Source organism: Polypterus senegalus, chromosome 8 (assembly GCF_016835505.1).
Source record: "Polypterus senegalus isolate Bchr_013 chromosome 8, ASM1683550v1, whole genome shotgun sequence".
NCBI classification, from domain to species: Eukaryota; Metazoa; Chordata; class Cladistia; order Polypteriformes; family Polypteridae; genus Polypterus; species Polypterus senegalus.
The window spans coordinates 103,788,377-103,800,698 of record NC_053161.1 but is presented as its reverse complement, the minus strand read 5'-3'; the positions used below and the strand labels follow the sequence as shown (position 1 = coordinate 103,800,698).

The 12,322-nt window shown below is 36.4% G+C and overlaps 1 protein-coding gene across 11 annotated transcripts in view; it reads right to left on the bottom strand.

Annotated features, from left to right (window-relative positions):
• shank3a (SH3 and multiple ankyrin repeat domains 3a) overlaps window positions 1–12,322 on the bottom strand; it is a 1,684,705-nt gene that overhangs the window by 54,749 nt on the left and 1,617,634 nt on the right. For all 11 annotated transcript variants that reach the window (XR_005634694.1, XM_039761519.1, XM_039761518.1 and 8 more), the window contains one exon: window positions 11,737–11,842. Coding sequence is in view for 10 of the 11 variants with exons in the window: in XM_039761519.1 (XP_039617453.1) it covers window positions 11,737–11,842 (106 nt within the window). In the remaining variant the exon portion in view is untranslated. The remainder of the gene's footprint in view (window positions 1–11,736; window positions 11,843–12,322) is intronic.

The window sequence follows — 12,322 nt, the reverse complement described above, 5'->3', positions numbered from 1 at the left end:
ATACTCATTGCAAAATATAATTTTTCAAGAAACTGTATGGTTTTTAATTGAAACAGGTAATTACTTATATTCTGTAAGTGCCTTGAGCATGGGAAAGGCGCTATATAAATAAAATGTATTATTATTATTATTATTATTATAATAATGAAACTTTTGGGCATAAATGTAATTTCTCCTGTAGAGCATTCTGTAAAAATGGTAAATTCACTCAGATGTGAACATAACACTTTGATCTGCAATCTCATTACAAAGGTCTGGAGTGTAGATGGCAAGAAATATACGAATTGACACAGGCTTAGTGTATGGAAAGAATTGCTTACTTCAGAGAAAGTGGGGAAATAAAAATCGCAAAGAATAAGAAATTAAATAAACCAAAAACCAACTTACAAAATTGAAACAATGGAAAGTCAAATAAAATGTACAGCAAACCACTTATCTAATCTTGTACTGCACAGTATGTGTGTATCACACAATGGGAGAGAGCCAGCTAAACTAAACTCAGCTTCAAATTTTCAAGTTGTACGTTCACCTGGGGTACGGTAGTGGAGAGGGTTGACGAAGTACCAAACTATTTTTATTATATTTATTATATGTTTATGATTTTCCTTTGTTGACACTCAAATATTTGTTTTATTTTTTGATTTTTTAAATTTCATTAACACTGCAGAACCCCAATAGTCATAGCCAGACAGTAAAGTTCTAACATTGAATTTCTTTACTTTAACTTACAAACAGGATTGACATTTACATGCTACACACTTACACGGCCCATACAATGAATTGAATGTTTTTCATTTTGGGGATGTTTTGTCCCTGTATATGTATAATATTGACTTCTTCATGCGTAGAGGAAAGAAGACACTTGAGTGGCTAATGTAAACAACCAACCGGAGGAACTTTTAATGAAAGAGTGAGGCTCAAAACAGGAGGGAAGTTAGAATTTTACCAAAAAGAAGTGTAAAGAAATAAAATATTGTGTAACTATGTAAAGTGCCAACCCTTTCTCTGCTTTGGCATGCAAAATCCCTTAACTGAGCTGCAACAAGGGATGCCTTTGGTCCTAGCTTGTCTTGAACTCAAGGATGTCACTTCCTCTTTCACTTCTTTCTCCCCCTCCCTTTTTGCTTCTAGCAAAGCAACACCTATACTCACCGCCACAGCACCTGGAACCCAGGCTGCAGCTTTGTAGTGTCTTAGCTAACTATGTTTTGTATGCTGGCTAGGTGTGATGACAATAGCTTTAATGCATGTATTTAAAAAAGGTCTGGCAGATGAAGTTAAAAATAAGCTTGCAAGTCACTATTTCAAGGACACTCTGGAAGAACTGATAACAGTAGTACAAAAGGTTGGCTCAAAGTTATAAGTACAGGAAATCAAGAGAAGGTGGGAAAGGGGAAATCTCAATAATTCTACAGAAACAAAGCCAGTATCACCAGAAATTGAGTATTTGAGCTTTAAAGAAAGACACTGTAGGATAAGGGATAGATTGCACTTTTACTGTGGTGAATCTGGGCATTAACAAACCTACATTTTGTTAGGGTTGGTAGGGTGGGCTCTTATAGTCAAACCCTTTGAAAAAATCTGTTAGTTTTACCTTGCAAAACAGTTCAGTAATAATTCAACAGTTAAGAATATTATAAGTACCATTAAAATTCAAATCCACTATACTGTCTATGGATGAGAAACCCGTTGTCAAAAGTTAGCTAGAATACATCACTGAAGCTTTATCAGTCAGTCTTGGTCTTTTTTTGTGAAGAATTACCCCAAGTCATTCTGGGCTTTTCTGGCTTCAAAAAACATAACCTCATAATAAACTGGGAAAGTAAAGACAGAGTTCAGTGGAGTTCATTTTGTACACAACATTGTCTTAAGAATCTCCCTACTTACATTGTGTGTAACAGAATCTTACTGTATCTTCTTACTCCTGAAGATTCTGCTATGTTTAGTAAGCAGCAAATATTAGTATTACTACCACACAGAGAATATGATTGTGGTACTGAATTACTAAAAGGAGTACCTTTACCCAAAGTTAGAATGCATGCCCTTTTAGGAAAAGAACAAGTGAAGTGTAGTGAAGCAGTATATTAAAGAGAATCATAAAAATGTATTTTTTAAAACTTCAATAGTTCAATTACTGCATTTTTATTGGTAAGGAGGAGGATGGAAGTTCACAAACAAGCAATGATTATAGAGAGTTGGACAAATTTGCAGTAAAAATTTGTTATCTTCTTTGCATCTCATCAATAGTCAATCAAGGAACTGGGTCCACAGTTTTCTACAAATTAGATCTAAGAACCACATATAATTTAAAATGAATAAATGGTGGAAGATGGTATTTAACACTGCTTGTGGACATTACAAGGTACAGGGTCATGTGCTATGATTAGTCCAATGTCCCTGCAGTATTTCAGTCATTTAAACATTACATCTTTCAAGACCTTTTAGGAATATGCATCTTTATGCAAATTCTAATTTTCTTCAAAGATCTACCTACACATGTTTTACATTTAAAATAAATAGTACATTGCTTAAATTGAAAATCTCCATGTAAAAGTTGAAAAATGCAAGTTTTGCAAAAATTACATTTTTTTAGGTTATGAAATTTCAAAAAAGTGGTAGGCAATGTGTAATTTAAAAATCATAATAAATGGGTCCCCACCTGAGAGCATCAAACAAGTACAGAGATCTGTTGGTTTGCCAACTATTACCATCACTTAATTTGTAATTTCAGCACTATGATATCTCCCACAACATCTTTAACCAGAAAACATAATACAAAATCTATCCACCAAAGCCTCCCATCTTATCTAAATCCAGAGTTGCCACTAACTGTAGAACTTGATGCGTCTTGTGTCAGGGTAGGGGCCAAGTTGTCCATCATACTCTAGATTCCTATCTAGTTTATCCCTGTGCATTCTACTCCATGACATTAATTCAGTCAGAGACAAATTATGATGTTGGGAATCATAAATTGTTGGTTATATAATTAGCTTTAGGAGAATGGAGACACTACTTAGAAGGTGTATAATTCCCCTTCAAGATTTAATAAGACCACAAGAATTTGGCATATGTAAAATCAGTAAAACAACTAAATGCTTGGTAAGCTTTATTTTATAATCATTTTGAGTTTAATGTTACATAAAAACCTAGAGATAAGAATGGCAAGACAGATGCTTTATCTCACATCTACAGTATGATCCAGATACATTATTCTAGGAAACACAGACAATTCTTTCTACTGAAAAGTTCCTTGAAACTATTATAATAACATCATTAGAGGATTATCATTAAAGACAGACTGCCTAATATTATACCTCTGCCAGGTAACATTCATGAAGGCAGAATGTATTTGCCCCAAGACTTAAGGAAACAAGTTCAACCGGTTCTAGAGATTTCTCAACAAACATCCATGATTGGAAAACCTAGGATCATGCAACCCATGAATATTCTGAAGCATCTATTCCAGTAGGAAAAGACATTTGTAATTACACAGGAGCCTACAAAGTTTGTTGTTGTGCAAAAGCTTCTTCTGGGTTACAGGTTAGACTACTGCAACTGCATACCGGTATCACTTCATAACTGATCTGTCACCTTCTAAATAAGCCACTACTATTTTGGCAGTTGATGATAGATTTTCTAAGTATGATCATTTCATTCCTTTAAGAGATCTTTCATTGGCTGGCTAATTTGTTAGCAGAAATATTTTTCAAAAACGTTTCTCCAATTCTCATGTCCGATAAGGGATCTACATTTTTTTCTTGGTTTTAGAAGTTGTCTTGTGAACATTTAGAATGTTTAGTAAACTTTACATCTGGTTATTATCCTAAAGCTAATGGACACACAGGATGTGTTAATCACAATTTGGAAAAATATCTGTGATGCACTCTGAGTTACAATCAAGACAACTGTGTCTGCTGTACAAATGTGACATATTGAATGTCTTTATGGGTTTAGACTTTGGCTTTTTGACCACCTTTCTCTTTCTTCAAGTAACTTAATATGTATAGCTATTTATCTCAACTCATGAAACTTGAAGAAACCTGACATTTTAGCTAAATAACTTGCTGATAGAAAAACACACTTGCACCTGTTTTGATGGTAGGTCAAAAAGTGTGGCTGGCTACAAGAGATAGTTATTTGAAAGTATCTTCTCACAAATGGGTGCAACCTGTTTTTTGAAGTCTCTCTTTGTCAAATCATTTTAAGATACATTCCATATTTCAGTTTTTTTGTCTATATCCTGTACGTTGTAGCCCTTAATATGTCACTTCTTCTCCAACTCCAGCTGTGTAAGTTTATTGATAAAAGAGCACAAATTCTGATCTATTATTGATTCTATAAAACATGGGAGAATAATGGAATACTTGGTGCACTGGAAAGGCTATGATCCTGAAAATTATTCTTGGGTGAGGTCTCTACATTTTGACTACATCTCTACATTTCATCTGAATTAAAATACACATTATAATGAGGACGGGCGGTACGGTGGCGCAGACGGTAGTGCTGCTGCCTCGCAGTTAGGATACCCGGTTCACTTCCCGGGTCCTCCCTGCGTGGAGTTTGCATGTTCTCCCCGTGTCTGCGTGGGTTTCCTCCAGGTACTCCTTTTCCTCCCACAGTCCAAAGACATGCAGGTTAGGTGCATTGGCGATCCTAAATTGTGCTTGGCGTGTGTGTGTGTGTGTGTGTGTGTGTGTGTGTGTGTGTGCGCGTCCTGCAGTGGGCTGGCACCCTGCCCGGGGTTTATTTCCTGCCTTACACCCTGTGTTGTCTGGGATTGGCTCCAGCAGACCCCCATGACCCTGTAGTTAGGATATAGCGGGTTGGATAATGGATGGATTTATGATGAGGACTGTAAATTCTGAAATTAAATACAACTCACTGTTCTATTTCTTTAGAAACTATACACCCTAAATAAATCATAGGATAATGAAACTGAAAGATGTTTCCCTCAGATTGAAAACATATTATACACCATTTCTACAACTTTTCCTATTTTTAAATAAAGTACTAACAATAAGTAACAATAAGTATTTTTCTGTTTTTCAGTACTTTGCATTTGTGTTTCTGATAGAAAGTGACTGGGTTGCTTGCTGCTGGCAGCTTTCTTAATGATGAGCTCTTTATGCCATTATATCTCACAGTATATAATTAACAATAAACTCAAATTAAGTGCTTCACAATTAGTGAGGCAGCAGCTTACCACATGAATTTTCCACTTTAGCTTTTCTAATTAAGTTAAGTATTTTGATATCAATCTACAATGTCTGTCTATCTATTGTGAAGATTTTTAAGGAGTGGTATACTATACCAAGGTCCAGATTTTGTTTTGTTCCAGGAAGATGATGCTGCTTACATCAGCATTTATGCATTCACCTCCTCTGGAGAAAGCTGACAGAACCTCAGATGTAATATTATTCTCCCAGCAGCTGTAATTTGCATATGCTAATTCAGGAGTTGACTTGAGATCCGGTAACACCAGACACTGATGTTCATTAGGATAAATCCTGAAATGTTCATTGAAATGCTGCTCTATTAATGTGAACTTTGGTGTTTGCAGGTATACATATAAAAGCTTCAAATCAGTTCTAGCAGATAGGGAATGATTCTGTTGTACAGAAAGGTATTTAGAAATGTACACAGTAGTAGAAATTTTGTGTCACAAGAGTGAGTTTGCTGCTTCACTTCTACAATAAGTCATGCTTGTTCCCTAAAACAACATGGGTACAGAGATTGTGATAGGAGGAAAATAAGTTCTATTTATTTGTTTATTTTTTAATTTAAAGTGCCTTATCCAACCATCCATTTATTTCTGCAACACATTTCACCCTGTTTAGGTACACAGGTGGCTGCAGTCTTTCCCAGCAGCACTGGGTGCACTTCAGGAAGCAATCTTTGATGGGACGTTCACTTACACACACTTATACATAATGGGCCAATTTGAGCCCACAAATGACTCTAATATGCATATCTTTGGGATGCAGGAAGAATCTGAAGTACCAGGTGAAACTCCATGTAAACAGGGCAGAATATGCAAACTCAAAACAAATGGTAATAAGGCCAGGATTTTAACGTAGAACTCTGATGTCAGGAGTACCAACAATGATGCGATTTGTCCACCTTGTAGTATAGCAGTACATTATTATTTGAGAACCTGAACAACCTGATTTTGAGGCTGCATTGTGAAGATTTTGGCATAACCTACTGAAAACACGAGTTGAAAAAACACTGTATGCAAATTGGATTTTTTCACTTTTTTCCCAGCTGTTGGTATGTGCAGTGTTTTAACATATTTTTCATATTCATAATATTTGCATTTGAGCTGGTATCAGATTTGAATGACATTATCAGGTACATGAATACAGATGTCTTCAGTTAAAGATGAGTTTTTTAGTTATTAGCCGTGTAGGTGGTTTTCACTTTTACAGATTTTGGGTATTCATTACAAAACACATAATCCTGATTAATTATATTCATATTGCTTTGTCCATGACTTTTTCATTATAGTAATACGTATTACGTTTTTTTTTTCTTTTGCTTAAATCTTTTTTAGGCAAAACACTATCTTATCTACTATATTTGTAAGATGTTTCACAAAAATAATTTTGTCCTCATATGTACTGAGCTAATTAACTTCTTTAGATCATCAGAACAATCTAGACTATAAAAGGTTTACATTTTTTAATCCCCCTTTAATATTCCTGATGCACTTCACCTCCTCCTTGACCGTTCCCTTACTACTAAAATACTGAAAGGATCTCTTTGGGTTATTTTCTATATTCCTCACTAACTGCCGTTTAGTTTCCCTAATAATCTTCTTAGTGGTTCCCCAGATGTTCTAATGCACCCCACAATTCAACATTGGAGTTATTAGTCTTATACGCCTTATACAGCTGTTTTTTCCTTTGCAGTTTATTTTTTAGCTCTTCAATAAACCCACTGCAGAGTTTTAAAAATTTCCTACTAATTACAAATTTAGGTATATACCTGTTATGCATCATATATAAAATGTTTTTAAACCTGTTCCACTGCTCCTCAACTGTCTTCGCTCTTAAAATTTTAACCTAGTCTATTCTGCTTAGACTTTGCTGCATCTGCTCAAAATCTGACCTACCTAAGTTAAACTTAACAGTCTTAGTCTTTGCATTCACATTGTTCCAAATCACTGAGAATTGTATTATATTATGGTCGCATGACCCTAGTGGTTTAATAACACCTACACCAGGGGTGGGCAAACTATGGCCCGCGGCCCACATCCGGCCCGTTGGTCTTTTTAATCCGGCCCGCTGAAGATTGATACAGAACTGCCCAAATCAAATCATATCATAATTACGACTGCATTCATTTGACCTTGTCCTGTAATGCCTGGCATTCCACCAGGTGGCGCATTAGACGCAGTGATACATTGATTTGATCTTGCGGAGCCCGGGCTACTCTCTGTTATTACTCTGCTACTACTCTGAACCCATCTGCAACAATGAGTGGGCCAAAGAACAGAAAAATCGACAGCGAGTGCCGAGTGCTTAATAAGGAATGGACAACTAAATACTATTTCACTGAAGTCCGCTCAAAGGCTGTATGTCTTACTTGCCAAGAAACCATTGTGGTTTTAAAGGAATACAACATCAGCCGTCACTTTTCCACCAAGCATGCTAATTATGCTAACAACCAGTCAACGCAAGAACAGCCGGCTACCGCTCAGAGGTTGGCAGCTAGTTTGCTGGCTCAGCAAAACATCTTTATCTGACAAACTGCCATCCAAGAATCAAGCACGAAGGCAAGTTATGTGCTGGCATTCAAATTAGCAAAGACCAGCAAGCCTTTCTCCGAAGGGGAGTTTCTCAAAGAGTGTATGGTAGAGACAGCAGGTGTCTTGTGTCCTGAGAGCAAAAACAAATTTGAAAAAAATTATTTTATCACGCAGGACTGTGACTTGCCATATTGAGCTAATTGACGAAGACTTAGCTAGCAAGTTAAACAAAAAAGCGGAGTCATTTATATTATAGTCCTTGTCACTGGACGAAAGTAATGACATAAAGGACACCGCTCAAGCTTTTAATTTTTATCAGAGGGATTAATGACAATTTTGAGATAACGGAGGCCATGGAATCCCTAAAGGGGAAAACGTGGGGAGAGGACTTGTATGACAGCGTGTCGGGGGTCATCATTAGGCACAAGCTACCTTGGAGTACGCTTGCCAACGTTACCACAGATGGATCGCCAAATCTGACTGGAAAAAACACTCAAAACAATCCAGGAGAGGGTGAAGGAGGACAACCCTGAGCAGGAGGTAATTTTCTTACACTGCCTAATCCACCAGGATGCACTGTGTAAATCCGTATTGCAGCTTGACTACGTAGTGAAGCCAGTTGTAAAACTCGGGGGAAAGTATGTTGACGAGTGTGGGAGCTCAAACAGGAGATTATCTCATTTTAGGAGCTACTTGAGAAAGCTGACGATTTTCCTGAGCAGAGTGACACAGATCAACAACACTGTTCCCACTAAAAGTGAATGTAAATATTAACACTGTAATGCCTTTTTTATGTTTATATTTGATATGTATGCATCTAGTGCTGGCCCGGCTCGTCTGTTAAATTTTAAAAGTCAATGTGGCCCCTGACCCAAAAGGTTTGCCCACCCCTGATCTACACCCTTCAATTCTATCTTATTAGAAAATACTAAATCTAAACAGGCTTCACCCCACATTGGTCCTCTAACATACTGTGTTAAAAAACAGTCACTGATTACTTCTTAAAACTCCTGCTCTTGTGTTCCACTAATTCAAAGGTAATCCCGGTTATTATTTCGATAGCTAAAGTCCCCCATGACTATAATAGCCCCCTTAGGTGCCATAGTGGTAGCACTGCTGCCTTGCAGTAAGGAGACCAGGCTTCATGACCCCAGTCCTCCCAGCGTGAAGTTTTACAACATAATTTACCTAGACTTTCAAAAATCATTTGATACAGTCCCACACCAAAAATTAATTCAGAGACTAGAAGCTGTGGACATCAGAAGTAACCTACAAAACTGGATCTCTAGTTTTTTAACCAGCAAGAGAAAAAGAGTACAGATAAGAGGTCATCAGTGGAGTCGCTCTGGAGTCTGTCCATGGGTCATTACTTTTTCTTAATAATATTAAAGGCAATGATTCTGTTATAGTTATTAAACTTGTCAAATTCGCAGGTGGCACTAAAATTGGAGGGATGGCAGACATTGAGGAGGCAGCAAAAAGAATTTAACAAGACCTGGATAACATTCAGGACCAGGTGAACACCTGGAACATGCAGTTTAATGTAGAAATGAGCAAAGTGCTACATGTGGGCCAAAGGAACATCAATTATAAATACAAGATGTGAGACACTGACATGCAGGAAGCAACCTCTGAAAATGATTTAAGGGTATATGTTGACTCACCATTTTCATTGACTAAACAATGCACAGAAGCAATTAAAAAGGCAAATATAATGTCAGGAAAAGCTGCTTAATTTAAGTCAAGGGATGTTATGATCAGACTATATAATGCACTAGTAAGACCACATCTGAAGTACTGTGTGCAGTTCTGGTCACCACAATACAAGAAAGACATAGCATCCCTTGAAGCTGTGCAGAGGAGAGCAACCAAGTGCATCCCAGGACTTACGCTGACAGACTCAGAGAGTTAAACCTATTTATTCTCGAGCAGAGGAGACAGTGTGGGGACCTAATCCAGGTATTTAAAATTCTCAGAGGCATTGATAAAGTAGATCCAGCAACATTCTTTCAGTTTAAGGGTGAATCACATGCTTGAGAAAATCACTGGAAATGAAGGGGACATGCATTTAAAACGTAAGGCAGGAAGCACTTCTTTATGCAAAGAGTTGTGGGACTCTGGAACAAACTACTGAGGCATATAGTTGAAGCAGAAACCTTGACAACCTTGATGAACTGAATGGTCTCCTCTTGTCTGTCAAATTTCTTATGTTCTGTAAACTTGTCTGTTTAATAATTCTAAAAAGATGTGCATTGAAATTACTATCTGCATTTGGTGGTTTATAACATACTCCTTAAATAAGACCTCTTTCCTGATGAAGCCACATGTTATCACTAAGATGTGGCTCATTGTTCAATTGAAAAGGAATTGCATTTAAATTTTGTTTGGCATAAAGAGTAACCCCACCACCTTTTCTGTTCTGTCTGTCCTTCCTAAAAATGTGGATCCTTTTATGTTATACTCACCCCATCTTTTTAATTTAGCCAGATTTTTCTTATTGCTATAATGTCATAATTATGCCCCACGAAATACAAATCCCATTCACTTTTTTTTTTAAATTTTTGATACTTCTAGCTTTAAGGCAAGTTGTTTTTAACGTGTTACTCATTTTAATTTTGCATTTAAACTATGGGCTAGAAATTATATTACTATTCATTTATTTGCAGTATTTTTTGCTCTTCCATGTACAGCTCTAAACACATCTCTCCTATCCTAAACTTCCTGCCTCCCAATATCCTAGTTTAAACAATCTTTTACTGACCCATTTGTACATCTCCCCAGTTCAGATGTAACCTATCATGGCAGAACAGATCTGTTCCAACAGGCATCAGAATGCCCCATAAACCTATACTTTTCTACCCAACACCAAGATCTGAGCCACACTTTAAGCCTTTTAATCTCCTATCTTGACTGGCATATGGCACAGGTAGAACTTCAGAGTAGACTACCTTGTCAGTTCTGTGCAGAGCTGACAGACTTCCCTTATGTATGTAATATGTTCCAACATCGACAATGACAACTGGATCCACCACTGCTCTGGTCAGGAGTCTATCAACCCTTCCAGTGAAGTCTTCCACCTGTGCACTCAAAAGGCAACACACCATACAAGGCTCTCTGTCTCTGGAGCTAACCTGCACTTCAGTCCCATTAATGATTGAGCCCTCAACTATCAAAACAAAAACAGAAACTACTATCTAGCATGAGCATAAAAACTAAAAAGAGTGTAGTAGTAGCAGATTTGTCATTTGTACAAAGCACAATGAGTTTCTAATTTGCATGTCTGACCAACATCCAAAAAGTTGTTGTTTATCTTAGTGCCTGAGTGACAATACATTGAAATGTAGAACTTCATATGTTTTTATATTTTACACTTCACATCAGCCTAAAAACAAAAAGCAGGGAGTTGAACATATAAATGCTAAGAAGCAACAGGTAAGAAGTGAAAAAGTAGACCTGCTTTATTATTTTTAACTTACAGTATGCAAAGTAAACAGAACGATAGTTGTAACTTTCTTAATGAAATAAACTCAATAATTAAAAAATTTCCAAAGCCTGCTGGTTAATTTATTTCTATCTGAAATTGACTCCCTTTAACCAAAACAATACAATCAATTACATGTTAAAAAATTAACATTAAAATCTCAAAGGCCATTTTTCAGCAAAATGTTTTCTTCTACAGATAATTTAATCTTTTTTTGAATTATTAGGTGTGAACCACTTAAGGTGTTTGCAAGCACTACATTTGCAATTATTAATAACAAAAATATTTTTTGGCAAGCATGCAGTTTCTAGATCTATTTTTGCCTTTCTTAGAGCTGTCATTATTTTGATTATACAATAAAATTAACCTGAAGTAGGTGACGGCAAGTCTGATGCATCAACAAATATTACAAATTGAATCAGAAAAACTTAATTAATCCCAAGGGAAATTATGTGACAACACAGAACATATCTGACAAGTATATGCTAAATAATAAAAACCTTACCTACGGATTTAGTTCTGGACATTCCCTTTGGCAAAGGGATGTGAGATTTCTCTGCCACTGGTAGAATTCCAGCCTGCCCAGGCATTCCCTGACGCTCATAAAGTGACTACAGTAAAACAAAAATATTATTAATTATAAGGTGTATATTATTCACATAAAATGGCTGCATAATTTATTGCACACACTACACCAACTATGCATTTAAATGTTTCATTTTACAGTATGTGAAATTTCACATTGAAAATTGTGAATATCCACTTGTGTGGATATTTGATTTGAATTTATCTATATTCAGTAAGTCTATGCTGACTTAAAGTAATACACACTATTTGCAAAGGCATTAGTCAAAATAGTCAACCAGTGTCTTAGCTTTAATAGAAAACACTTGCTGTCACTCCTGTGGTCACAGTAGGGTAAGGATTAAAGAATCTAAATTAATCAGAAAATCTAAGGCCATTTAACTATTTTTTTTGTAAATACTACTATGCATGTTGTATGCATATCTGAATATGACTTTCAGGGAAAATTATGAGAGGTCTAATTATGAGAGGTCCATCTATTTATATATCTATCATCTAATAACCTA